We start from the raw sequence: 27,713 nt of genomic DNA, 5'->3' as shown, positions 1-27,713 counted from the left end.
GAATAAAGGACTTGTTTCTAAACCTTTAATAAAAGTCTTTTTTCTAAACATTTAAAGTCCTGCTCTTTACAAGACACAGGAAAAAGCAAATTACAAATAAGATAATTTTGAGGATAATTTTAGATATATTTAAAATAAATACATTTAGAACTATAAAAACTTCTCTGTGATTGGCAGTAAACTGTTTTAAAATACCATTCTAGAACCATTTCCTGTTAAAATATATTAATGTTTGCTATTTTAACAAAATAGGTTAACAAAGCATCCTCTATTCCCATCAGTAATATTGTACTTGTGGACTATAAGCAAATGAACCTGTCTTTTTCTTTTTTATTGTTTTAAATTTTATTAATTTTTTTAGAGATGGGGTCTCACTATGTTGCCCAGGCTGGAGTGCAGTGGCTATTCACAGGCCTGATCCCACTACTGATCAGCATGGGAGTTTTGACCTGCTCCGTTTTCAACCTGGGCTGGTTCACCAGTCCTTAGGCAACCTGGAGGTTGCCCCTGCTCCCGGGACATCACCATACTGATGCCGAACTTAGTGCGGACACCTGATCAGCATAGTGCACTACAGCCCAGAACTCCTGGGCTCAAGAGATCCTCCCACCTCAGCCTTTGGAGTAGCTGGGACTACAGTCACGTGCCACTGTCCCTGGCAAATCTGTCTTTTTATACAAATAAAACTTAATCATCAACTTCAGATGAGAGGCCTATCTATCTGGATGGATCATAAAAGTATGTTAGAGAAAACAAGAAAACTTTAGAAGTGATTAACGAATTCATGCTACTGTAACTGAAAACCTTCAAGAAAGTCACATTTAAATCTTTGGAGGTAGGTCCAGGCAGAGTGGCCTGTAATCCCAGCATTTTTGGAGGCCAAGGCAGGGAGATCACCTGAGGTCAGGAGTTTGAGACCAGCCTGGCCAACATGGTGAAACCCCTTCTTTACTAAAAATACAAAAACATTAGCTGGGTGTGGTAGCACATGCCTGTAGTCCCAGCTACTTGGGAGGCTGAGGCAGGAGAATCACTTGAACACAGGAGGCAGAGGGTGCAGTGAGCTGAGATTGCACCACTTCACTTCAGTCTGGGTGAAAGAGTGAGACTCCGTCTTAAAAAAAAATTTTGAAGGTAAAATGAATCACATATACCAAATATAAATGCTCAGCAGCCATAAAACATCACAAGAATATTTTTAGTGTATGCCCTTAAAAGTAAAACATTTGACATACTAGCTACGAGATAATGTTGAGGGTAGAAATTCTATAAAACCCACATCTGTCCCATTTGAAACTGGGATTAGAGAACTAGGGAATGTGCAAGACTAGAAACAGAATTGCTCAACCTCTCACCTGTTGATGTGCTCCTTCAACATAATACGTAGCTGTAAGCACAGCAAGCAGCAGTAAAAAAGACACCACAATGCTTTGACGATGCCATAATCTTAAAAACAAATTAAAAAAAAAATAAAGAAATATCCCACAGTCTCACTTTTAGGGTTCATCATTCTCAAAACAATTTCTTGTTGAAGCAGTTAGGTTATCCAGCTCAGCTGGGCTGAGCTATTTTCCTTAAACATCATAGCCTCTTGGAGGAGCAGAAGGGGGTCAAGAGAAGATACACAGGCATAGAACCCAAGTTCTTATCATAAACCCCATTGTACCCTTCCCTTACCCAAAGCCTGATCTTATTAAACCTCAACTTGTAATATGGAGAAGCATTATAATAGAAAGAGCACTGGCCTTCAAGTCAGAGGACCTGGGTCAGAAACCCTTCATGTTGCACTTTGGGCCAGACACTTAACCAATCTGATTCTGTTTGTTGTTTTTAAAATCTTTATTTACTTACTATTATTATTAGTTTTTCTTTTCAGAGTCAGGGTCATGCTCTGTCACCCAGGCTGGAGTGCAGTGGTGTGATCTCAGCTCACTGCAACTTCCACCTCCTGAGTTTAAGTGATTCTCCTGACTCTGGCCCCTGAGTAGCTGGAATTACAGGCATATACCACCATGACCAGCTACCTTTTTATTTTTTTGAGACAGAGTCTTGCTCTGTCACCCAGGCTGGAGTGTAGCGTTATGATCTCAGTTTACCTCCGCCTCCCGGGTTCAAGCGATTCTCCTGCCTCAGCCTCCCGAGTAGCTGGGATTACAGGCGCCCACCACCACGCCCGGCTAATTTTTGTATTTTTACTGGAGATGGGGTTTCACCGTGTTGGCCAGGCTGGTCTCAACCAGCTTGCCTCTGCCTCCCAAAGTGCTGGGATATAGGTGAGAGCCACTGTACCTGGCCAAATACATGGCTAATTTTTGTGTATATATATATTTGAGACAGAGTCTTAATCTGTCACCCCAGGCTTGAGTGCAGTGGTGCAATCTCAGCTCACTGCAACCTCCACCTCCTGGATTCAAGTGGTTCTCCTGTCTCAGCCTCCTGAGTAGCTGGGACTACAGGCACACATCACCACGCCCAGCGAATTTTTGTATTTTTAGTAGAGAGGGGGTTTTATGATGTTGGCCAGGATGTCTTGATCTCCTGACCTCGTGATCCACTGGCCTTGGCCTCCCAAAGTGCTGGGATTACAGGCTTGAGCCACTGTGCCTGGTCTAAAATGTTTATAATGATAAATTTGTTTTAGCTTCTTTATGGAGATGCCTAAGGATCAAAATCAGCTGAAAATGTTACAAAGTACTTGATAAACTCTTAGTACAATAAAAATGTAAGATAATAGTACAGGTAACTTGGAAGTTCGTGACAGAAGATAAAGCATGTAAAAGTTCAACTTGTTCTTTATGGTACTTGAAACAGGACTTACAAGTACTAAATTTAAAGATAGAACACATTTCCATGGCAGAGTGCTTTTTCATTGGCTCAAACTATTAGTAAAACTGCCACGTATGCTGAACCTTGTCCTGCTACAGAATCAGTGTATCTAAAGTACACAGGCCTGATTTCTCCTTATGGTAAAATCAGGAGAGAAAATATAAATCATATTTTTCAGTGTTCTCCATTGCAGATTCGACATGAAAACACAGTGGACAACTGTGATAATCTAGTAAGCAACAGCAAATAGCAATATGTTTCCCTAATCTATTTTTCTTCAACCTAAACAAAGGAGAATAAATATATTTGCATGATAATATTCTAAATGTAATTAATCCATTTTGATGGAGCAGAGGGCAGAAAGTAAGAAATTATTGAGGATTTTTAAAATTAAGAAGTGAAGTTTATTTAAAAAGTAGTAGGAGAAGACTCTTTACTTTGAGGTCCATTCCTTCAAGATTACAAGGGTTTCCAGAGAAAAATACTGCAAGGTAATGAGTGGCTGTCTCCACAGGACAATATTCTGCCTTTCTTCCCGCTCCTTCCTCTTCTTTTCATTCATTGAAGAGGGGTCTGAAAAACAACAGTGCAGAGATTAAAACAGAATTTCTAACATTTATGTTTACTCTCTTCAATCACTTTACATAAAAAGAGTTTTGCTTATCTCCCAAGTAACAACTAACAGTAAGTCTAGAGTCTTGTGAAAACGGCAACTAATACCTGTGGAGGTCAAGGCAGGCAGATCACTTGAGGTGTCAGGAGTTCAAGACCAGCCTGGCCAACATGGTGAAACCCCGTCTCTACTAATAATACAAAAATTAGCTGGGCATGGTGGTACACACCTGTAATCCCAGCTACTTTGGAGGCTGAAGCACAAGAACCCCTTGAACCGAGAGGCAGAGAATGGAGATTGCACCACTGCACTCCAGTTTAGGTGATAGAGAAAGACTGTCTCAAAAAAAAAAAAAAAAAAAAAAAAAAGGGCACCTAGTCCAAACTCAACATCGAAAGATGAATGACAGTAGTTCCCCCTTATCCACAGTTTCAGTAACCCACGGTCAACTATAATATGAAAATATTAAATGAAAAATTCTGATAAGTAATTCATAAGTTTTATTGTTTTAAATTTAATTTTTATTTTTTTAAGAGAGAGGGTCTCCATTCTGTTGCCCAGGCTGGAATGCAGTGGCATGATCACAGCTCACTTTAAACTACAACTCCTGGGCTCAAGTGATCCTCCCACCTCAGCCTCCCAAGTAGCTAGGACTACAGGTATGCACCACTGCACACCTTTTTGTTTTTTATAGAGATGGAGTCTCACTACGTTGCCTAGGCTTAACTGAAACTCCTGGCATCAAATGATTCTCCTACTTTGGCCTCCCAAAGTGCTGGAATTATAGGCATGAGCTACTGCAGCCAAGGCCCTAAGTTTTATGTCATATGCTGTTCTGAGTAGTGTGATAAAATCTCGCCAGTTCTGCGCCATCCAGCCCAAGACCTGTTTTAGTACATCTACACTGTATATGTTACCCCATTACTATATACAGAACAACATAGTGTTTTTCCATATATCCACTGGGGGTAATGGAATGTATCCTCATGGATAAGGGGGGACTACTATATTATAGTTGCTATTTCTTAGTCAGTGTTACCTAGAGAACAATTGAGACAAAAAGAGAAAATGCTTACTCTTTGCCAACTCCCTGCTTTGACAAACATCAGAACCTTTTGTAGAGGGTGTCCTAAAGAAATGGTACTGAAAATCCAGTAGATCAATTTGGGATAGAGTTATAGATTTTGGGGAAATTACTGAAATAAGTCTAAATTGGTCCACCTTCTATGAAGGTCATTCTATCAACCTAGTGTCATATTACAGAACAAAGTGGTTTAGATCTCAAAATACTGAGGCAAGCCAGTTGTTTCCAATCATGGCTCTCCCTTCTACTAATCATGTGATCTTGGGCAAGTTAGTTAATACTTTTGTGCCTCAGTTTTCTCTTCTGTAAAATGGGGATAACAATAGTACATACTTTTCAGGGTCATTGTAAGGATTAAATGAGTTCATATATGTAAAGTTCTCAGAAGAGTTTAACACTTAGTAAGTGTCCAATAATAGCTATAATTGTCATCATCTATTGAAATTACAAAATGCTTTTGTTTGTTTTTTTTTTGCAACAGGTTTCATTCTGTCGCCCAGGCTGGAGTGCAGTGGCAGCATGATCTCAGCTCACTGCAACCTCCACCTCCCTCGTTAAAGCGGTTCTCCTGCCTCAGCCTCCCAAGTAGCTGAGATCACAGGTGTCTGCCACCACACCTGGCTAGTTTTTTTTTTTTTTTTTTTTGTATTTTTAGTAGCGATGGGGCTTCATCATGTTGGCTACGCTGGTTTCAAACCCCTGACCTCAAGTGATCTGCCCACCTTGGCCTCCCAAAGTGCTGGGATTACAGGTGTGAGCCACTGTACCTGAGACAAAATGCATATACACTGTAAACCGGTAATTCCTTTTCTAGGAATGATTAGGTATAAGGTGAAATGACTTGCACAACTTTATTCACTGAAGCATTATTTGTACTAACAAAAAATAATAACTTTAATATTACCAATAGAGGACAGAACAGTGATTAAAGTATAGCACACTCATATAATGGAATGAATAATAATAAGCAGCCATAATAAAGAATACTTTTTTTTTTGAGACAGGTTCTCCCTCTGTTGCCCAGGCTGGAGTGCAGTAGCATGATCATAGTTCATTGCAGACTTGTGGGCTCACACAATCTTCTTACCTCAGTCTTTTGAGTAGCTAGCTAGAACTACAGGTGCATATGATCACGACCAGCAAATTTTTAAAATTTTTTTTGTAGAAATCAGGTTTCTCTGTGTTGCCCTGGCTAGTCTCAAACTCCCGGGCTCAAGCAATCCTGTCTTGGCCTCCCCAAATAGTTGGGATCAAAGGCATGAATTACGACACCCAGCCTAAGAATAAGTTTTTCCTGTACAATTATAGCACAATCTCGAAAATATTAAATAAAAAACACACTGTACAAAAGAGTAAGTATGACATGCTAACGTTAATTTTAAATTCCAATGGGGTGAGCAGTAGAGGAAGAATATACAAATGTATGTGCTTGCTAAAAGGAAAGAAAAAAATAGCACACAAAAGCTCCTAATGGGAAGACACTATGATGAATGCCATGCCCATCTCCAAATCCTAAAACATTTGGTGAAATTGCCAAGTTTAATGACAATCAAAGTAACCCGAAAGACAGATCACTGCTGGAAAATGTCCTCTGCAAGGCAATATGGTAATCAAAACAAACAAATGATAACTACTATTTCAGATAGCTTGCACTTCCTCTAAAAGAAGAGAATTTCTGTGATAATATCACACTAGAGTATTACTTGTAATCTGTTTGAGATGTCAAACAACTCAGAAACTAAAAAAAACAGTATGATTACTAGAAAAGAAAAACTTTTTTTTCATTTTCCTTTAAGGGCATGAAGAAAGTTTCTACTTAAATCATTCATATTAATAAAAGTCATCATTTTCAGGACAACTCTATAAACAAGAGTCAAATATACTGAAATTTACCACAAATTCCAATTTGGTTAAAATAAAAGTTTATCTCAAGCTATAATTTTAAAATCAATTTAAAAATAATATTCACATTCTAAGTTTTTTGATAACTGATAAAGAACAGTGCAATAAATTTATAATCTACTTCTAGCGTTACAAAATAGCACAATAAAATTGAACATGGGGCAAAGCCAAATAAACACTGACCATACCATAAGATTAACAAGTAATAATCTTGTACTTAGAACACTGCTTAATTGTGGCCAGGTTGCTTCTGCCATCACTATGAAAAATCACCTTACAGGCCCTGACCCATAATTTAATTTACTAAGAAGATATTAATATAAGATTAAAAATATAAGAAGTAATACTTCTCTATTTTATTCCAATGAAAAGTATATAATTTAAACCCGTAGCTTTCCTCCCTCCAAACCATCAAAATTTACCTGTGAAATTTCCATTATGTTGTTCCTTGTTCATTGCTACACGCCTCTGGTCACAATTTTTTCCATTCTCTGCCATTTCATAGATCAGTAAATCTTGAGGAGCTAATACAGCAAAATAAAATCCAGCAATACATTACAAACTTCTGCTGTGTAGCCATGATTGAATAAAACTGAATACAGGAATAACATCACAGTAATAACTGACACAATATGTGTTTATATGTTTTTCTTTTATAAACAAAATTTGAACAATTTGTATAGATATTCTAATACAAACAGTAAAAATATAAAAGCCATTTAGCTGTAAATATTTTCCTAGTAGTTATTTCAGAGATTTTCCAGATTAAAATTTGGAGGTAATTTGTCCACAGAAGGAGGATATTAAACACTAGCACCGCCAAATGTTAACACACTATAAAGTCTAACATCCTTCTAATTTACAATTTAATATCATAGCACTATGTACTCAAAATTAATCTTATCATTTCTTTTTTCTTTTCTTTCTTTTTTTTTTTTTTTGAGAGGGAGTCTCATTCTGTTGCTCAGGCTGGAGTGTAGTGGTACAACCTTGGCTCACTGCAACCTCCGCCTCCCAAGTAGCTGGAATTACAGGTGTATGCCACCACGGCCAGCTGATTTTTGTATTTTTAGTAGAGACAGGTTTTCACCATATTGCCCAGGCTGGTCTCAAACTCCTGACCTTGTGATCCACCTGCCTCGGCCTCCCAAAATGCTGGGATTACAGGCATGAGCCACTGTGCCCAGCCCATTTTTATTTTTTTACCATTTCTTTCATATTCCCTTCACATTAGTCAGATAAAAATAGAATATACTAAGAAAGATGTTGCAAATGTTGATACATAAATCTAAGATCACAGACCAGTTTTATTTAGAAAACAACTCTACTGAATAAAATGATATGGGCAAAGAAAATACAAATTTGAAATGTTTAAGATAGTTAAATGTACTTCATACTACACTTATCAGTGCTTTTACTTCAAGTCACTGTAATACAACATATAAACTGTGCTGACATAATTGTCCTACACAAACACCAGATTGCCTGTGACTGTATCACTCTTCAGGTGTTATTAAAGCAAAACTTTCTACTCAAAAAGCACATCACTTCAATAAAGGCTAAAATGCTGAGTCCTTAATACAATATTGAAACTTGCCCAGACTCATAAAAAGACAACTCGGGCCAGGTGTGGTGGCACATGCCTATAATCCCAGCGCTTTGGGAGACCAAGGTGGGATGATTGCTTGAGGTCAGGAGTTTGAGGCCAGGCTGGGCTACACAGTGACATCCCATCTCTACATAAGATAAATAAATTAGCCAAGAGTGGTGGCCCATGCCTGTAGTTCTGTTGCTCAGGAGGCTGAGGTGGGAGGATTGCTTGGGGTCAGGGGTTCAGTCAAGGATACAGTGAGCTATGATTATGCCACTGCACTACAGCCTGGGCAAGAGGGAGACCCTGCTTAAAAAAAAAAAAAAGGCTGGGCATGGTGGCTCATGCGTGTAATCCCAGCACTTTGGGAGGCCGAGGCAGGTGGATCACCTGAGGTTGGGAGTTCGAGACCAGCCTGACCAACAAGAAGAAACCCCATCTCCACTAAAAGTACAAAATAGCCAGGCGTGGTACACATGCCTGTAATCCCAGCTATTTGGAAGGCTGAGGCAGGAGAATCACTTGAACCTGAGAGGCGGAGGTCGCGGCGAACCGAGATCGGGCCACTGAACTCCAGCCTCAAGACAAAGCAAGACTTTGTCTCAAAAAAAAAAAAGAGAAATACAAGAAATTTCCTATTAAATATATATTCTTAAAGAAAATAAAAATAAATACAATCCACAGGAGAAAGTAATTACAAATCACATATGTTTCATAAGAAGCTTGTATCTATATTTTTTGAGACAGAGTTTCATTTTTGTTGCCCAGGCTGGAGTACAACGGCATGATCTTGGCTCACTGCAACCTGTGCCTTCTGGGTTCAAGTGATTCTCCTGCCTCAGCCTCCTGAGTTGCTGGGATTACAGGCATGCACCACCATGCCCAGCTAATTTTGTATTTTTAGTAGAAACAGCGTTTCTCCATGTTGTTCAGGCTGGTCTCAAATTCCTGACCTCAGGTGATCTGCCTGCCTTGGCCTTCCAAAGTGCTGAGATTACAGGTGTGAGCCACTGCACCCGGCCAGAAGCTTGTATCTAGACTGTAAACTCTTACAACTCAGTAATAAAAAGCAAATAATCCAATTAATAAACAGAGGAACTGCACAGATACTTCTCCAAAGATATACAAATTGCTAATAAGCACATAAAAAGATGTCTAACATCTTTAGCTCTCAAGGAAGTGCAAATTAAACCACAATGAGATACAATCTCATACCTATTATGATAGTTTTATAACTATCCTAATAAATAGATTAAAAACTATCCTAATAAATAGTAAGTGCTGGTGAGGATGTGGAGAAATCAGAACCCTCATACACTGCTGGTGGGAAAGCAAAATAGTCCAGTGGCTTTGGAAAACAATCTGTCAGTTCCTCAAAAGAGAAAATATAAGCTGGAGTACAGTAGTGTGGTCTCAGCTCACTGTAACCTTCGCTTCCCGAGTTCAAGCGATTCTCCTGCCTCAACCTCCCTAGTAGCTGGGATTACAGGTGCCTGCCACTGCACCTGGCTAATTTTTTGTATTTTTAGTAGAGATGGGGTTTCACCATGTTGGTCAGGCTGTTGTTGAACTCCTGACCTCGTGATCCACCCCTTGGCCTCTCAAAGTGCCGGGATTATAGGTGTGAGCCATGGCACCTGGCCTGTAACCCAAATGTCAACTGATGAATGGATATAGGAAATATGGTATATGTTATATATAACAATGAAGTACTACTCAGCCATAAAAAGAAATGTAGTAGTAATAAATGCTACTGCATCAATGGACTTTGAAGATATGCTAAGTGAAAGGAGTCAGTCACAAAAGACTGCATGTTATGATTCCAATTTATATGAAATGCCCAGAATATGCATATCCATAATAACGAAAGTAAAGTAGCAGATTAGCTGGAGAAAAATGGGGAGTGGCTGCCAATAACTTGTCAGTTTCTTTCTGGGTTGATGATAATGTTCTCAAATTGTTTTGATAGTTGCACAGATGTGAATATACTGTTTAAATGGGTGAATTATATGGTACGTGAACTATGTTTCAATAAAGCTGTTTAAGAACAGTCACCAGCAGGAACTATCAAAACTTGCAAATATTCATACAAATATATTCATAGGAAACATACATTATGAACATATATAATATATTCATAGAAAAAGAATGGTATACTGTTCTACAAATCTCATTCATTCATTCATTCATTCATTCATGCTACCCAGGCTGGTCTCAAACTCCTGGCCTCAAGCAATCCTCCTGTCCCAGTTTCCCAAAGTGGTGGGATTACAGGCATAAGCCACTATCCAGGTTTCTCTATATTTAATAGAGGACCCAAGAGTATTAGGAGTATTCTCATGGCTAAGTGGCTCAAATTTTTCTATTTTATGAGCAAATTCAGTGACAGTTTAGAATTAAAAGTCAGATATAGGAGTTAGGGGGTTATATTATTAAGAAAGAAAACTCATGAAATCACTTTATACGGTGCTTATATAAGGTTTGTTTACCTATTCGCTCAACAAATATTAACTGAACACTCTGTATGTGCCAAAAGTCATGCTACAATTATATTTAGCTGATCAGAATATGATATGGTCATGGGTTGGTCCAATCTTCCTATAGTTTATCTGATGCTAATTTATCCCTTGACTAAACTCTATTGTAACTATTTTCAAAATGTATGCCTCATAAAGGAAAACAAGTGAAAGACTTTAAATCATTGCTGAATAAGCAAATAAACATATCAAGAAATCAAATATAGGTTTCTATTAGTATAGACAGCCTTAAGTAGATAATCATAAAATTTAAAATCTGAAAAATCTGGATTTGATCCCAGATTTGCCCCTAACTAGTTGTATGATCTTAAGCAAAGTTTCACTTTCTTTAGGCTTTGATATTTTTCAGATTCACAAAATGAGGACAATAATTGCCACTTTCAATCAAATGACTGATGTGTAGATGAAAAAAATCTATGCATGCATATATACGTTGTTGATATACATGCATGTGTGACTACAAATGCCAATACATCAAAAGGGTAGGAGGTAGTAAACCTACAAAATGCCTAAACTAGAAAAACAACTTCACAGCACATGCCTCATTGTTACCATATCAGTGATGCCACTGTTGTTCATTCAGCTCTCATTTATAAAGTTCTGGGGTCTCCCATGGGCACTGAGGATACAAATATGAATAGGATAAAGAGATCCCTGATCTCAAGAGGATCACAGTCTGGTAAAGAAGCCAAATGAACACAAATCAATTATAACAGAATGGGATGAAATAGGTATTTTAATAAAATTAGATGAAAAGACAATGTTTTAGTCAAGTGTTAAGAATCTAACAGAATTGGGTTTACTCACGCTTCACAAGTAACTACTCTATGAACTTAGAGAAGTTTGTAAATCTCTCTATACATCAGTTTTCCTTAATTTGTAAAATAGAGATAACATAACATGACACACATCAGAGGGTTGAGGATTAAACAAGGTAATGTATGTAAAATGCTAACATATTGCCTCACCTTTCATATGACCTCAATAAATACTAGCTATGATGAAGACCATCAAGAAGAAAGTACTATGAGAGCTCAGAGGACAACTTATCAGACGAGTTCATAGAAGGTGAAAGTTTGACTCTGCAAACTTAAGTCATACTTGTGGGAAGATTCTGCCAAAAGACAATGTTGCCCAAGCAATTACAAAACAACAACAGAAACCAAAGATGCTAGAGCTTCACAATAGGTTTACAAAATGGAAGTCTATTTCACAAATCTGAATTTTATTAATTAAAAAAATCAACTGAGGATGTTTGAAATTGAACCATAAAAAAAAAGTTAATGATTTTCCACCTGCCAGTCATTTAACTTGAAGCTATACTTAAGTTCTGCAAATACTTAAAACTACGTGGGTTTGGCCAGGCACGGTGGCTCAGCCTGTAATCCCAGCACTTTGGGAGGCTGAGGTAGGTGAATCATCTGAGGTCAGAAGTTTGAGGCCAGCCTGGCCAACATGGTGAAACCCTGTCTCTATTAAAAATACATAAATTAGCTGGGTATGGTGTCTCGTGCCTGTAATCCCAGCTACTCAGGAGGCTGAGGCAGGAGAATGGCTTGAACCCAGGAGAGGCAGAAGTTGCAGCGAGCCGAGATCATGCCACTGTGCTCCAGCCTGGGCAACAGAGCAGGACTCCATCACAAAAACAAAAACAAAACAAGCAAACAAACAACCTATGTGAGAACATATTCAGCCAAATCCTATAGGCAATATCTTTTAAAGATATTTAAATATTTAAGGATATCTAAATACATAACAAATATTTACATATAAGATATTTAAGGATATTTAAGATATTTTAAAGCCAGCCATTCATCTATATCACAGTAAGCAAAATTTATTTAATTTGTAATGAAAAGATAAACAGGACACAAAAGGGTTTGCATTACAAGTAACTTTCTAAAACCTTTCCCCTACAAAACACTGACAATTGAATTCATTTGCCCCTATTTACTCTTTCCCATAGGGTCATCTTCAAAAGATAAAGAGTTTTACCCAAAACATTTTGGGTCTATGAGTTCATACTCATAACAATGGGATTGCACAATTATTTGAAGGTTTTGTTTTTAAGCCATTGCATCAGTGATTTTCATTTGAGCAAATAATGTGTTCTTAAACAATGTGCTAAAAAAGAACAGCATACTGACATTTCCTTCCCCAAAATTCTCCCTAGAAAACACAAAATAATAGTCTGAAATTTTGTTTTATAATAAATTACCCAGGGAACAAAGTTATTTTCATCAGTCTACTTTTTCACAAACAAAATAAATTTGTAGTTTAAAAAACAACTTTTCATTCCCAAAAGAAGGAACTATAGCATAAAGCCAAACAAGAAAGCCACTGAGTTTCTAAACAGTTAAGCTTATAAAAGCATCAACCCTCCCCAACTTTTTTTTTTTTTTTTTTTGCATTTTGACCATTTAGGATGGTTAAAACTATCCTAAGTATGAAACAACCAAACTAGAAAAACCACGCACTAGTGTTCTAAATAGTTAAGCTTATAAAAGCTTCAAAGCTTTTCTGCATTTTGACCATTTTGTAAAGGATTTTATATTTTTCCTTGCCTTTCAAAATTCCCTTGAAAACATCCTCAATTACTTTGCCTTTTCTTCCCCCAATCATACATACTGTAAAACTTTGTAAAACTGCAATGCCTCTGGAATCACCTGCATTCTTATGATCTAAGTAGCTGAACATAACTCAAGAAAATCATACAGTTACACAGGCAGTTCAAATTCTTTTTTTTTTTTTGAGATAGAGTCTCGCTTTGTTGCCCAGGCAGGAGTGCAGTGGCACAAGCTCGGCTCACTGCAACCTCTACCTCCTGGGTTCAAGTGATTCTTCTGCCTTAGCCTCCGGAGTAGCTGGGACTACAGGCATGTGCCACTACACCTGGCTAATTGTTGCATTTTTAGTAGAGACGAGGTTTCATCATATCGGCCAGGCTGATCTCGAACTCCTGACCTTGTGATCCACCTGCCTTGGCCTCCCGAAGTGCCGGGATTACAGGCATGAGCCACCTTTCCCAGCCTCAAATTCTTAATTCAACAAATATATATCAACTGACTACTATGTGCCAGTTATTATTATTATTATTATTAAGACAGAGTCTCGCTGTGGTCACTCAAACTGGAGTGCAGCGGCTCACTGCAACTTCCACCTCCTGGGTTCAAGCGATTCTCCTGCCTCAGCCTCCCAAGTAGCTGGGACTACAGATGCCTGCCACCATGCCCAACTAATTTTTGTATTTTTAGTAGAGATGGGTTTTCACTATGCTGGCCAGACTGGTCTTGAACTCCTGATCTGCCTGTCTTGGCCTCCCAAAGTACTGGGATTCCAGGCATGGGCCACTGCGCACAGCCTGTTTTCATTTTTAAGACAGTCTCACTCTTAATTCCGCAGACTGGAATGCAATAGCACAATATTGGCTCACTGCACCCTTCGCCTCCTGGGTTCAAATGATCCTCCTGTCTCAGCATCCCAAGTAGCTGGGACTACAGGTGTGCACCACCATGATAGGCTAATTTTTATATTTTTTGTAGAGATATAGTTTCGCCATGTTGGTCAGGCTGGTCTCAAACTCCTAGGCTCAAGTGATCTGCCCATCTCAGCCTCCCAAAGTGCTGGGATTACAGGTGTGAGCTTCTTCACCCTGTCCAATTATTAAGATGCCAAATCTCAAAACTAAAATTGATGACTCCTATTAATAAACATTTTTTTTTATTCTGACAACTATTTCATTCTTTGTTCTCACTCCCAAAACATTTTACCCTCCTTTCTCCTCTCTTATTTTCAACATTGACTTTTTTTTTGAGACAGGGTCTCACTCTGTCCCCCAGCCTGGAGTGCAATGATGTGATCATGGCTTACTGCACCCTCGACCACCTGGGCTCAGGTGATCCTCCCATCTCAGCCTCCCAAGCAGCTAGGACTACAGGTACATGCCACCATGTCCGGCTAATTTTTGTATTTTTTGTAGAGTCTGGGCCACCATGTTGCCCAGGCTGGTTTTGAACTCCTGGGCTCAAGTGATCTGCCCACCTCGGCCTACCAAAGTGCTGGGATTACAGGCATGAACCGTGTCCAGCCCTGTTTCATTTTTTTAAATAACAAAAGTAGTGAGAGAATTCACCAATCCCTCTACTACTAAGCCTACTAAAATATTCATACCTCCACCCATGTTAGCAATCGTTCTCTCTTTATGACACTGCAATGTCCGCAGTGTCCTCTACTTAACAAAGGCCATTACGTCAATATATGTATCATTCCCTTCCTCCTTCTCAGGGACTTTGGTCTTTCTGTTCTCACTGTGTACTCAATCTTTACCCCTTTATTCTCACCAGAAAATAAGTATTCAGTATTTCCCATTTTTCACTCCTTCTTCATAAACGGTTCTCAAAAGAGTTGCCTACATACACACAGTCTCCACTTACACATCACCAAATTTCTGCTCGATCCATTATGATATGACTTGTGCCCCGACAAGTAAAAATAAGTTGCTTTTGTCAAGATTGCCAATGACCTCCATTTGCCAAATCCAAAGGACACATCTTACTGAACCTCTTACCTTCACTGAACACAAGTATCCACTCCCTATTTCTTGAAATACTCTTGTTTTTCTATTTCTCGACAGCTCCCCCTGCTCTACTTCCTGGGGTTCTTCAAAGCCTGGTCCTAGATTCCTTTTTCTGTTCCCTTTATACATTTTCCCTAATGATGTCATCTATTCACTCAGCCTTAAATACCCTCTACTTACTGACAATTCTTTCTTTCAAAGGCAAAATAATGTTGCAATAGTGCTTAAAGAAAGTGCTTTATAAATATGCTGTAAGAATAATTAGAATCACAGAAGAAACCTTAGAGAGTATCAAGCCTATTCTACTACTTATTCACAGACAAACATCTCAGAGGTAAGTGACTTATATAATATCACAAAACAAGGTAGTGAGAAACCTGGAAGCAGGACCCAGATACAACGGTGATCTTAGGAGTACACTGACCTATTGGGAAGACAATTCCACCCTGCAAACTAAATTTAAAATTATTTTTCTGAGATTTTTGAAAGGGACAACCTCAATCTAGGAAAGTTAGGTAATATAAGAGCTGGCCCCAAAATGTGATTAGGAGTTAAAGACTCAATCTTTTCTCTTTTCTTTTCTTTTTTTTTTTTTTTTTGAGGCAGTCTTGCTCTGTTGCCCAGGCTGGAATGCAGTGGTGCAATCATGGCTCACGGCAACCTCTGCCTCCCAGGTTCAAGACATTCTCCTGTCTCAGCCTTCCCAGTAGCTGGGATTACAGACACCAGCCACCATGCTTGGTAAATTATTTGTATTTTTAGTAGAGACAGGGTTTCACCATGTTGGCCAGGCTAGTCTTGAACTCCTGACCTCAGGCAATCTGCTTGCTAGCCTCAGCCTCCTAAGTGTTGGGATTATGGGCATAAGCCACTGTGCCTGGCCTAAGACTCAAATCTAATCAAATTGGGAGTACAGGTTGCTGTAAGTTTTTGTTTTTATCAGAAAGAAGTGGTACAGAATGCTGTAAGTTTTTTATGTTACACTGGGGGGCATTATTAGGCTGGGCTCATAACCATAAAATTTTAACTAAACTACCTGAAAAAAAGTAATTTAAGAGGATTGGTTTTATGATAAAAGAAAAGTTCAACAAGACTAAACGGCAAATCTATCTCTAGCACAGTGCAGCAGAAGTTACTAAGGCTATGTCTTCTATCTACCAGGGCACAAAGCATTATGATTATCAAGGCCTTTGATCATCTTGCCTTCCACCTTTGAGTTCATGCTCCCAAATAATATTTTGATTATAATCTGGCTTCTCATGCAGATTAGCTATAAGAGAATATGCTTGTAATGGGCTGAACTGTGCCCCCACCAAATTCATATGGTGAAGTCCTAACACTCACGTGACTATAATTTGGAGATACTACCTTTAAGAAGGTAATTAAGGTTAAATGAAGTAATAAGGCTGGTACCCTAATAGGGACTCAGTCCTTATTGGAAGAAGCACCAGACTCTTCTACCTAGACACACAGGAAAGACTATGTAAGGACACAGAGAGAAGGTAGCTGTCTGTAAGCCAGGAAGAGAGTCCTTACCAGAAATCAACCCTGCTTGATCGAGGCACCTTGATCTTGGACTTCCAGCCTACAAAACTGGGAGAAAAAATTTTCTGTTGTTTAAGCCATCCAGCCTCTGGTATTCTGTTATGACACCCTAGCAGAGCAATACAAAGATGATTAGTATAAATAAGGGTATCCAGATTGCAGAATAGTTTAGTTTATTTTGTTTTGCTTTGTTTTGTTTTTGTAGAGACAGATTCTGTTACCCAGAGTGATCTTCTGGGTAACAAGTGATCCTCCTGTCTCGGTCTCTCAAAATGCTGGGATTACAGGTGTGAGCCACCTTGCCTATCTAGACTACCTTTCATCCAGAAAAACCTGATGTATTTTATTGCATATGTCTTCAAACTGCAACAGTGACTAATCCAGCATTAACATACCCTGTTTATCTTACTCATTATATGACCCATTTTATAGGGAAAAAGGGAAACTTGGTGCTTGAAAGCTGCCAATAGGTCCTGACTACAAGTTACATGACTTCAGATTAAGTAATCGGCATTTGAGCATATTTGTAAAATATCTGCATCCTTATTATTATTTTTTGAGATGGAGATTTGCTCTTGTTACCCAGGCTGGAGTGCAATGGTGTGATCTTGGCTCACTGCAACCTCCGCCTCAAGCCTCCCAAGTAGTTGGAATTACAGGTGCATGGCACCATGCCAGACTAATTTTTGTATTTTTAGTAGAGACAGGGTTTCACCATGTTAGCCAGCCTGGTCTTAAACTCTTGACCTCAGGTGATCTGCCTGCCTTGACCTCTTAAAGTGCTGGGATTACAGGAGTAATCCACAGTGCCCAGCCCCATTCCTATTTTTATGTCATCCTTAAATGTGTTTGTTTTGCTTTGGGGAACTCTCAGGAATTTAGCTCCTCTACTTTAATTTTTTTTTTAGAAGGAATTTTGTCTTGTTGCCCAGGCTAGAGTGCAATAGCGCAATCTCAGCTCACTGCAACCTCTCCTCCTGGGTTCAAATGATTCTCTAGTCTCAGCCTCCCAAGTAGCTGGGATTACAAGCATGTGCCATCATGCCCTGATAATTTTTTGTATTTAGTAGAGAAGGGGTTTCACCATGTTGGTCAAGCTGGTCTAGAACTCCTGACCTCAAGTGATCCACCTGCCTCAGCCTCCCAAAGTGCTTGGATTACAGGTGAGAACCACCACACCTGGCCAAGATAAATTATATAAAAGTGCACTACACAGTGACTTGCACATAGCAGTCACTTAATGTTAGTTTCTCCCTGCTCTTTAAATGCAGTATCATACCCATCAATCTACATGCCTCTTGAATGTCACACTTTTCCAAAAAACCATGGTAAATATTGCCCTGAGTATTCACTTAAAGGTACCTGCTTTCCATATTAGTATGCTATACAAAAGCCTATGTAACTGGTTTCCATACCCTACATAACAGAAACAGCCACAGATTTAGAACAATCTTAGTTTATGTTGTATAACAATGAATAATTCTTCATCATCTAAACATCTTAAAATGTACTACAAGGACAACCTTTTTTTTTTTTGAGACAGAGTTTCGCTCTTGTTACCCAGGCTGGAGTGCAATGGCGCGATCTCGGCTCACTGCAACCTCCGCCTCCTGGGTTCAGGCAATTCTCCTGCCTCAGCCTCCTGAGTAGCTGGGATTATAGGCATGCGCCACCATGCCCAGCTAATTTTTTTGTATTTTTAGTAGAGATGGGGTTTCACCATTTTGACCAGGATGGTCTCGATCTTGACTTCGTGATCCACCTGCCTCGGCCTCCCAAAGTGCTGGGATTACAGGCTTGAGCCACCGCACCCGGCCCTACAAGGACAATCTGCCAAAAATTATTATGACGTAAAAGGGTTCTAGTCTATCCACATAGCTAAAGTAAGATGAAATAATCATTTTTAGAGAGAGCCACTTTTCAAAATTCAATAAAGTAGCAATAATTTTTGAAATCTGTGATGATACAATGTCAGTAAGATTCCTAGATGTAGGAGTAAATCAAAGTATTACTAGTCTGTTTAAAATACTGAAATATCCTCAAACAGAAATCTGACACATATTCTTGACCTTCAATGGTATCTACTTTGCGCTGAGTGCATGTATGTTAGTTTTCTTTGTAAAAATGAGGTTGCTGAAAGAAATATTATAGGTCCGTGGATGGGGTTGAGAAGACAGAAACCGGGTAGAAACATAACTCAAATATCAAATAATTTTCATTGTAAACACTTATCTAGATACAAGAAATACATTAAAGGAGTGTAACAGACCTTAAATACAGCTGAGGCATTTAAAACTGAGTTAACATTAAATGTGGGGTTATTTGTTTCCTGCAGAAGTGCTTAGAAAGCACTGCAAAAATAGCTCACAAAGGTTCTTTGTAGGCTGTATATCCAGTGCTAAGACTATAATACTCCATTCATCTTAAACATTAGCCACACTTGTAATACAAAAACAATGTGCAAGTAAATTACTGAGAGTTCCCCAAAGCAAAACAAAAACCATTTATGGATGACATGATAAAAGCATCTCCCCAAGTAATATGAGAGTTACTGGAAAAGTTAACAAAGTAGAAAAGGAAAAGAAATTGAGAGCAACAAAGCCATTGATTTTTATTTTCTTGGCAACATCATTCCAAAATAAAACATATTTCTTTTTGTTAAAAAAAATCATCTATCCAAATGAATTCTACTTTCTCAAAAAAAAAAAAAAATTATGTCAGTGTGCTCAATAAAACACATTGTTCTCACAAGGCACAAAAAGACAGCCAAAAAGTATTACACTTCTCAGTAATGTTTCTTGCTTTCAGAAGTATCTATTTTTTAAAATTTGTTTTGTGACAGGTCTTCCTGTGTCACACAGGCCAGAGTGCAGTAGCACAATCACAGCTCACCACATCCTGGAACTCTTTGGGCTCAAGCAATGCTTCAGCCTCAACCTCCAGAAGTATCTATTTTTAATTGGATTAGACTACTCCAAATTAGCTGTAGATTTCCCTAAAACTGTTAAGATTAAGGAATTGTGATTTACGCTTAGAAACAAAATAAATAATCTGAGTAATGTATCTTGACAAATGAGGCTTTGATACAGTTTTCCACTTGTGCAGGGGTATAAAGCCAAAGATAATTGAAATAAAATGCACAGGCTGGGCATGGTGGCTCACACCTGTAATCCCAGCACTTTGGGAGGCCGAGGCGGGTGGATCGCCAGGTCAGGTGTTTGAGACCAGCCTGGCTAACATGGTAAAACCCCGTCTCTATTTAAAATACAAAAATTGGCTGGGTGAGGTGGTGGGTGCCTGTAATCCCAGCTACTCGGGAGACTGAGGCAGGAGAATTGCTTGAATCTGGGAGGTGGAGGTTGCAGTGAGCCAAGATCATGCCATTGCACTCCAGTGTGGGTGAAAGAGTGAGACTCTGTCTCAAAAAAAAAAAAAGCACAATATCAGAGTAACTACCATATCATCTGACACTCTAAATCAGATAACAGTATCTATCACGTGGTTATGCCAGTTAAATAACATGTACTCTGAAAATTCATAACGATGTGAATGGGAATATATGAAAAAAATGTATTGACTCTTTTTCAACTTTTTTTTTTTTTTTTTTTTTTTGAGATGGAGTCTTGCTCTGTCGCCCAGGCTGGAGTGCAGTGGTGCTACCTCGGCTCATTGCAACCTCCGCCACCCACGTTCAAGTGATTCTCCTTCCTCAGCCTCCCCAGTAGCTGAGATTACAGGCGCCTGCCACTGTGCCTGGCTAATTTGTGTATTTTTAGTAGATACGGGGTTTCACCATGTTGGCCAGGCTCTTCTTGAACTCTTGATCTTGTGATCCACCTACCTTGGCCTCCCAAAGTGCTGGGACTACAAGTGTGAGTCACCGTGCCCAGCAAATTTTTTCCAACTTTCTAAGGTCTTTGGGAGGACTGGGCATGATGGTTCACATCCATAATAATCCCACCATTTTGAGAGGCTGAGGCAGGAGGATACTTTGAGGCCAAGAAGTCCAGACCAGCCTGGGAAACACAGTGATACCCCATCTCTTAAAACAAAAAGCAATTAGCCAGGTATGGTGGTATGTGCCTGTAGTCCCAGCTACTTGGGAGGCTGAAGCCAGAGGACTGTCTGAGTCCAAGAGTTTGAGCCTGCAGTGAGCTATGATTGTGCCACTGCACCCCAACTTGGGTGACAGAATAAGACTGTGTTGAAAGAAAAGAAAGGAGTGAAGGCAAGGAGGGAACGAAGAAAGGAACGAAGTCAGTCAGTCTTGGGGAACTGACAAATCATAACCCCAAATTAGGATACAATTTAAAAGCATTCAGAATCTCCATAAAATCTCTCAATAATGGATCAGCAGGTTATGAGGGTATGTGTTTCTGGTCTAAAATGTTCCTTAACGTGGCCGGGTGTGGGGGTTCACACCTGTAATCTCAGCACTTTGGAAGGCTGAGGCAGGTGGATCACAAGGTCAGGAGTTTAAGACCAGCCTGGCCAAGATGGTGAAAACCTGTCTCTACTAAAAATACAAAAAATTAGCCAGGCATGGTGGTGGGTGCCTGTAATCCCAGTTACTTGGTACTCAGGAGGCTGAGGCAGAGAATTGCTTGAACCTGGGAGGCACAGGTTGCAGTGAGTCGAGATCTCACCACTGCACTCTAGCCTGGGCAACAGAGTGAGACTCATCTCAAAAAAAAATTCCTCAACTTAAATCTAGCAATGTATAAAATGCATTCAACTCATCGCAGGTTTCTATTTGTTGAAAAATTAGAAACTGCACTGGGTCTAATTTTTTTCCTCCTTTTAAAACAAAATCTTGCTCTGTCACCTAGACTGGAGTACAGTAGTGCCATTTTGGCTCACTGAAACCTCTACCTCCCAGGTTCAAGGGATTCTCCTGTCTCAGCCTCCATCCAGAGTAGCTGGGATTACAGGCACATGCCACTGTACCCAGCTAATTTTTGTATCTTTAGTAGAGACAGGCTTTCTCTATGTTGGCTAGGCTGGTATCAAACCCCTGACCTCAGGTGATCCACTGCCTTGGCCTCCAAGTGCTGGGATTATAGGCGTGGCCACTGAGCCAGAGGTGGGAGGTAGGAGGATTGTTTGAGGCTAAGAGTTCGAGACTAGCCTAGCCAACGCTGTGGAACCCTCTCTACTAAAAATACAAAAATTAACTGTGACTGGTGGTGCAGGCCTATAGTCCCAGGTCCTTGGGAAGCTGAGGAATGAGAATCACTTGAGCCTGGGAGGAAGAGGTTGCAGTGAGCTGAGGCGGTACCACTGCACTCCAGCCAGGGTGATAAAGCAAGAGTGTGACCATTTTCTATTAATCTATTTCTAAATGTTCATGCAGTTTTTCATAACCAATGCAATCTTAGCAAAACATTTTCATCAAAAAGATGGGGGCCTAAGAATAAGGTTAAGAATTAAGATAATGAGGGCTGGGTGTGGTGGCTCATTCCTGTAATCTCAGCACTTTGGGAGGCCAAGGTGGGCGATCACAAGGTCAGGAGTTCAAGACCAACCTGGCCAACATAGTGAAACCCTGTCTCTACTAAAAATACAAAAATTAGCCAGGTGTGGTGGCTCATACCTATAGTCCCAGCTACTCAGGAGGCTGAGGCAGGAGAATCGCTTGAACCTGGGAGGAGGAGGTTGCAGTGAGCCGAGCCTGAGCCATTGCATTCCAGTGTGGGTGACAGAGTGAGACTCTGTCTCAAAAAAAAAAAAAAAAAAAAGTAATACCAGACTAGAGTTGGGAGATTTGGTTAACTGTGAGACCTTGGCATGCCTGATTCTCTTTCCTCATTCAATTATTGTGCAGCACATGGAGTAAATGAATGCCATAATTTCCTTTCTAATAGTAAAAAAATTCCAACTAGCACTAGGGTACAGTTTTGGATGTAGGTAATGACAACTACTTATGTATACTGATTTATAGTTTAAAAATAAGTTAACAAACATAATGCTAACAACCATCTTTAAGGGACAGTTATTTTTATCCTTGTTTTTTACAAATGAGAGATCAAGTGCTCCAAGGGCTCCAAATAGCAACTCTGCAGCACATAAATGTCAGAGTAGTTCAACCTCACTTTCCCAAGTCCAAATTCAATAGTTCTTCTACTGCACATAACAGTCTAGTGAGAGGATTTTCAGTGGTCACAAAGGAATTTCAGAGTCACACACATATGCACATAAGATGAAAAAATAGTCCCAGAAGTTTGGCTTGTCCTAGTGTTCTCAAATGCTCCCCATTACTAGAATTAACAGAACACCCATCCCTATTGATTCTTAATAGTTAAACTGACCAGTATCTATGAAACTCCCTACTTTACTGTCCCCAAATACCTGGGGCATTTACACTTGTATAACTGGGGTGAAAATACTCTCACTGGACTGTGATGTACAGTAGAATAGAAGAACTATTGAATTTGGACTTGGAAAAGTCTGACCGAACACCTGCTCTGACATTTATATCCTCTATTCTTTCTATTCTAAAGTAACAGCCCTGTAGGAACACTGAACTTTATCATGAGCCGCACTTAACGATTAAGCCAACAAACAAGTCTAAAAAAATTGCTAAGAATGGACATTATAAATGACATTCTCTGATAAGCCAGAAATTATGTCAACCTTTAGTACCAAAAAAAAAAAAAAAAAAAGAAAGAAAGAAAGAAAGAAAGGAAGAAAGCAAGCAAGCAAGAAAGAAAACGTTTCTAGGTAGTTAGAAGTTAATGCACACAGTCCTAAATAACATAGCTCAAAATAAAGGAAATTTTTAAATGCTCAGAACTACCAGAACAAAGTGAATTTAGCAAGGTCACAAGATAAAAGATCAAAACAAATACTTCCTACTATACACTTAGAATAAAAATTGGACTATTACATACTTGAAATAATTTTTTAAAATTTCAGATTCAATAACATTTGAAAATATATTTAGAGACAAATTTAACAAAATACAAGTAACTCTACTCTAAAAAAGAAATAAAGAAAATAAATTATACAGAACCTAAATAAATGATTAGCATATTTTGTTGATTATTTGGAAGACTCAACATTGTTACTATGTCAATTTACCCTGATATGGTTTGGCTCTCTGTCCCCACCTAAATTGTAATCCCGATCCGGGGAGGGAGGTGATTGGATCAGAGGGGTGGTTTCCCCCATGCTTTTCTCATGATAATGAGTGAGTTCTCAGGAGATCTGATGGTGATGTATTTGACAGTTCCTCCTTCACATACTCCTCTCTCTTCTGCCTTGTGAAGAAGGTTCCTGCTTCCCCTTCCACCATGATTGTAACTTTCCCGAGGCCTTCTCAGCCATACAGAACTGTGAGTCAATTAAACCACTTTCCTTTATAAATTACCCAGTCTCAGGCAGCATCTTTATAGCAGTTTGAAAATGGACTAATACAGCCCCCAAAGTGATGTATGGCCTTAATGAAGATTAATCAAATTCAAACAAGCTTTATAAAAAAAGCAATTCAGGCTGGGCGTGGTGGTTCACACCTGTAATCCCAGCACTTTGGGAGGCCTAGGTGGGTAGATCACTTGAGGTCAGGAGCTTGAGATCAGCCAGGCCAATATGGTGAAATCCCATCTCTACTAAAAATACAAAAATTAGCCAGGTGTGGTGGTGCACATCTGTAATCCCAGGTACTTGGGAGGCTAAAACAGGAGAATCACCTGAACCCGGGAGGCAGAGGTTGCATTGAGCCAAGATCACGCTACTGCACTCCATTCTAGCCTAGGTGACAGAGCGAGACTCCATCTCAAAAAAAAAAGCAATTCAAATTTTTATACAAATGCAAAAAAATTTAAAGTAGCCAAAACAATTTGGATACAAGAACAAGACTGAAGGATTTGCACTAACTGATTTCAACATTACTAAATAGTAATCATGACAGTGTGGTATTGGTAAAAGGATAGTCAGAAATGGATGGAAAAGAAGAGAATACAGAAATAGACCAGGCACAGTGGTTCATGCTTGCAATCCCAGCACTTTGGTAGGCCAAGGTGAGAGGATCACTTGAGTCCAGGAGATCATGACCAGCCTGGGCAACATGACAAGACCCCATCCCTACCAAAAAATTTCAAAAATTACTCCTGTGTGGTGGCATGCATCACGTGGTATCTGTGGTCCTGAATCCTGCGTGGGTGACAGAGATCCCGGCTCAAAGTCCGCCCCACCCCCACACAAAAAAAGCAAGAACAACTTTCACGTTAAAATTTTATATATATATATCTCTATCTGAAAAAGTAAAAAACCTTGTTCCCCACTCTCCCTGCTAGATGTAACCACTTTTATTAAGTCTGTGTATCCGACCTTTCTTTTTTCAAACATTCCTTCTGTTATAGTTTGTGTCTCCTCTAAAACTCATGTTAAAGTTTAACCCCTGGGCATGGTGGCTCACGCCTATAATCCCAACATTTTGGGAGGTCTAGGCTGGGGCAGTGGCTCATGCCTGTAATCCCAGCACTTTGGGAGGCTGAGGCGGGCGGATCACCTGAGGTCAGGAGTTTGAGACCAGCCTGACCAACATGGAAAAATCCCTGGTCTCTACTAAAAATACAAAATTAGCCGAACCTGACCAACATGGAAAAACCCCTGGTCTCTACTAAAAACAAAATTAGCTGAGCCTGACCAACATGGAAAAACCCCTGGTCTCTACTAAAAATACAAAATTAGCCGGGCGTGGTGGCGCATCCCTGTAATTCCAGCTACTCAGGAGGCTGAGGCAGGAAAATCACTTGAACCTGGGAGGCAGAGGTTGTGGTTAGCCGAGACTGCACTCCAGCCTGGTAACAAGAGTGAAACTCCGTCTCAAAAAAAAAAAAAATTAACCCCTTATGTGGCAGTATAGAGAGGCAGGCCTTTAAGAGGTGATTGGGTCATGGAGGCTCTGCCACTGGTTGCTTTCTAAGCAGAGAAGCAAAGAACCGAGCTTGCACACTCAGCTCCTTCTGTATGTGATATTCTTGGCACTCTGCAGAGTCCCACCAGCAAGAAGGCCCTCACCCAAAGTGGCCACTCGATCTTGAACTTTTCAGCCTCCACAACTATAAAAAATAAATTCCTTTTCTTTATACATTACCCAGTTTCAAGTGTTCTGGTATAAGCAACAGAAAACAGATTAAAACACCTTTTTTTTCCTCCCGTTTTGAGGTTGGAGTTCAGTGGCATGATCTTGGCTCACTGCAACCTCTGCCTCCCAGGTTCAAGTGATGCCCCTGCCTCTGCCTCCCGAGCAGCAGGGATTATAGGTGCCCACCACCACGTCCAGCTAATTTTTGTATTTTTAGTAGAGACGGGGGTTCACCATGTTGGCCAGGCTAGTCTTGAACTCTTGACTGCAAGTGATCTGCCCACCTTGGGCTCTCAAAGTGTTGGGATTACAGGTGTGAGCCACCATGCCCGGCCCCAAGACACCTTCTTAGTCTCCTTTGCCAGATCTTTCTTTTTTTTTTAAGAAAAACAAACAAACAAACAAACTAGAGACAGGGTTCACCATGTTGTCCATGTTGGTCTCAAACTCCTGGACTCAAGCAATCCACCCACCCCAGCCTTCCAAAATTCTGGGATTACAGGCGTGAGGCACTGTGCCCAACCCAGATCTTTCTTCTACCTGACCTCAGCCCTCTCCTCTTCCTATCTCCCCAAGTGACTCATCTGGTCCATGGTTTAGTTTAAAATAGTATCCCATATTTGAATTTCTGTTTTTAACCTCTAGATTTATGTATGTAAGTGAGTGACTTGGATGATTCTTAAGTATCTCAAAATTAACATGTCCTTTTCTCCCTACACCTACCCACCTTCTTGTAACAAACAAACCTGGTCTTCTCCAAACCTCCCTTCTCCCAGTACCTGGCACAACCACCTACCCAGTCACTAAATCCAGAAGCTTAGTCATCCCCGACTCTTCCCTTTTCCTTACCACTCATTTAATCTAAGACCAAGTCCTATACCAAATAAATATATTTGGTATCCACACACTGCTGTCTGTCTAGTTTGCTACCCTTCTAGTCCAGACCATCTTCATCTTCTACTTGAATTACTGCAGGGGACTCTCAACTTCTCTCTCCATTTCTATTCTTGCACCATTCACACAACAGCATCCTTCACACAACAGCAACAATGAACTTCTTATAAATCCTATTACTCCTCTACTTAAAGTTGTAGAACGATTTCCTACTGCATTCAAAATCAGATCCAGACAAATTCCCTTGGCCTACAAAGTTCTACATGACCTGGATCCTGCATATATTTCCCATATCATCCCATGTCAATGTATTCCAAGCCTATCATGCTTTGGCCTCCAAGAAGCATATATCCACCTTAACTCTCTCTTAGGCCCTCATCTGCTGCACTCCTAACAATTCTTGTTTCCCATTATTTTCCCCAGAACTTGGTGTAAGGCCTGGGATACAAGATGTTTGTTCACTGACTGGATAATGAACAGATAAGGTAACAGATGTCACTGGAAAATGATCTTTTGTGCTAAAATATATCATTAAACATCAAAAGTTTCAAGTGTCAAATTCTGTGTTATGGCTTACACAGAGAATGTAATCTGTTAATACCAAAAGGTTAACAGAATGGCCCAAAAGAATGCCTCATTAGGTTAAGAATCTCACATATGTTGTAAATATACACAAAATGAAATGTATACTCAGATATTTATTTACTGGAACTTCATTAATAATGAGCAAACAAAAATTAAGTAAGCAGCAACATAAGGATATGCTTTTAGAAAAGGGCTGGGAAAGAGTTCTTGGCAATAGCTTAGGGGGAGGCATGATGATAATGATCACAATCATGGTAAACTATATGCTACAGACACTGTTCTAAATGCTTTATTTAAACCTATTCATGTGATCCTAACAATCAAGGTATTGACTTCATTACTAGGAGGAAACTGAGACAGCAAGAAGTAACTAATTCAAGGGTTGCACAGTACTAGAGCTGGAATTTGAAAAAAAGCAGTCTAGCTTTATAGCTCGGCAGTCTAGCTTTATAGCTCTGGCTTTTAACACTGC

At 39.7% G+C, this 27,713-nt stretch overlaps 1 protein-coding gene across 6 annotated transcripts in view; it reads right to left on the bottom strand.

The window, feature by feature from the left end:
• Positions 1–27,713, bottom strand: part of VMP1 (vacuole membrane protein 1) — a 129,824-nt gene that overhangs the window by 97,610 nt on the left and 4,501 nt on the right. Inside the window, exons 2-5 of one of the 6 annotated variants that reach the window (XM_017972482.4) lie at positions 16,666–16,783; positions 6,848–6,949; positions 3,264–3,399; positions 1,356–1,446 (exon numbers count right to left, since the gene is read on the bottom strand). In XM_017972482.4, coding sequence (XP_017827971.1) covers positions 1,356–1,446; positions 3,264–3,399; positions 6,848–6,923 — 303 coding nt within the window. In that variant the 5' untranslated portion in view covers positions 6,924–6,949; positions 16,666–16,783. The remainder of the gene's footprint in view (positions 1–1,355; positions 1,447–3,263; positions 3,400–6,847; positions 6,950–16,665; positions 16,784–27,713) is intronic. The other 5 variants (XM_008996953.5, XM_078373682.1, XM_078373683.1 and 2 more) reach the window with 5 other exon arrangements.

This window comes from Callithrix jacchus, chromosome 5, assembly GCF_049354715.1.
Source record: "Callithrix jacchus isolate 240 chromosome 5, calJac240_pri, whole genome shotgun sequence".
Lineage (NCBI taxonomy): Eukaryota > Metazoa > Chordata > Mammalia > Primates > Cebidae > Callithrix > Callithrix jacchus.
This window is presented reverse-complemented; position numbering and strand designations above follow the sequence as displayed.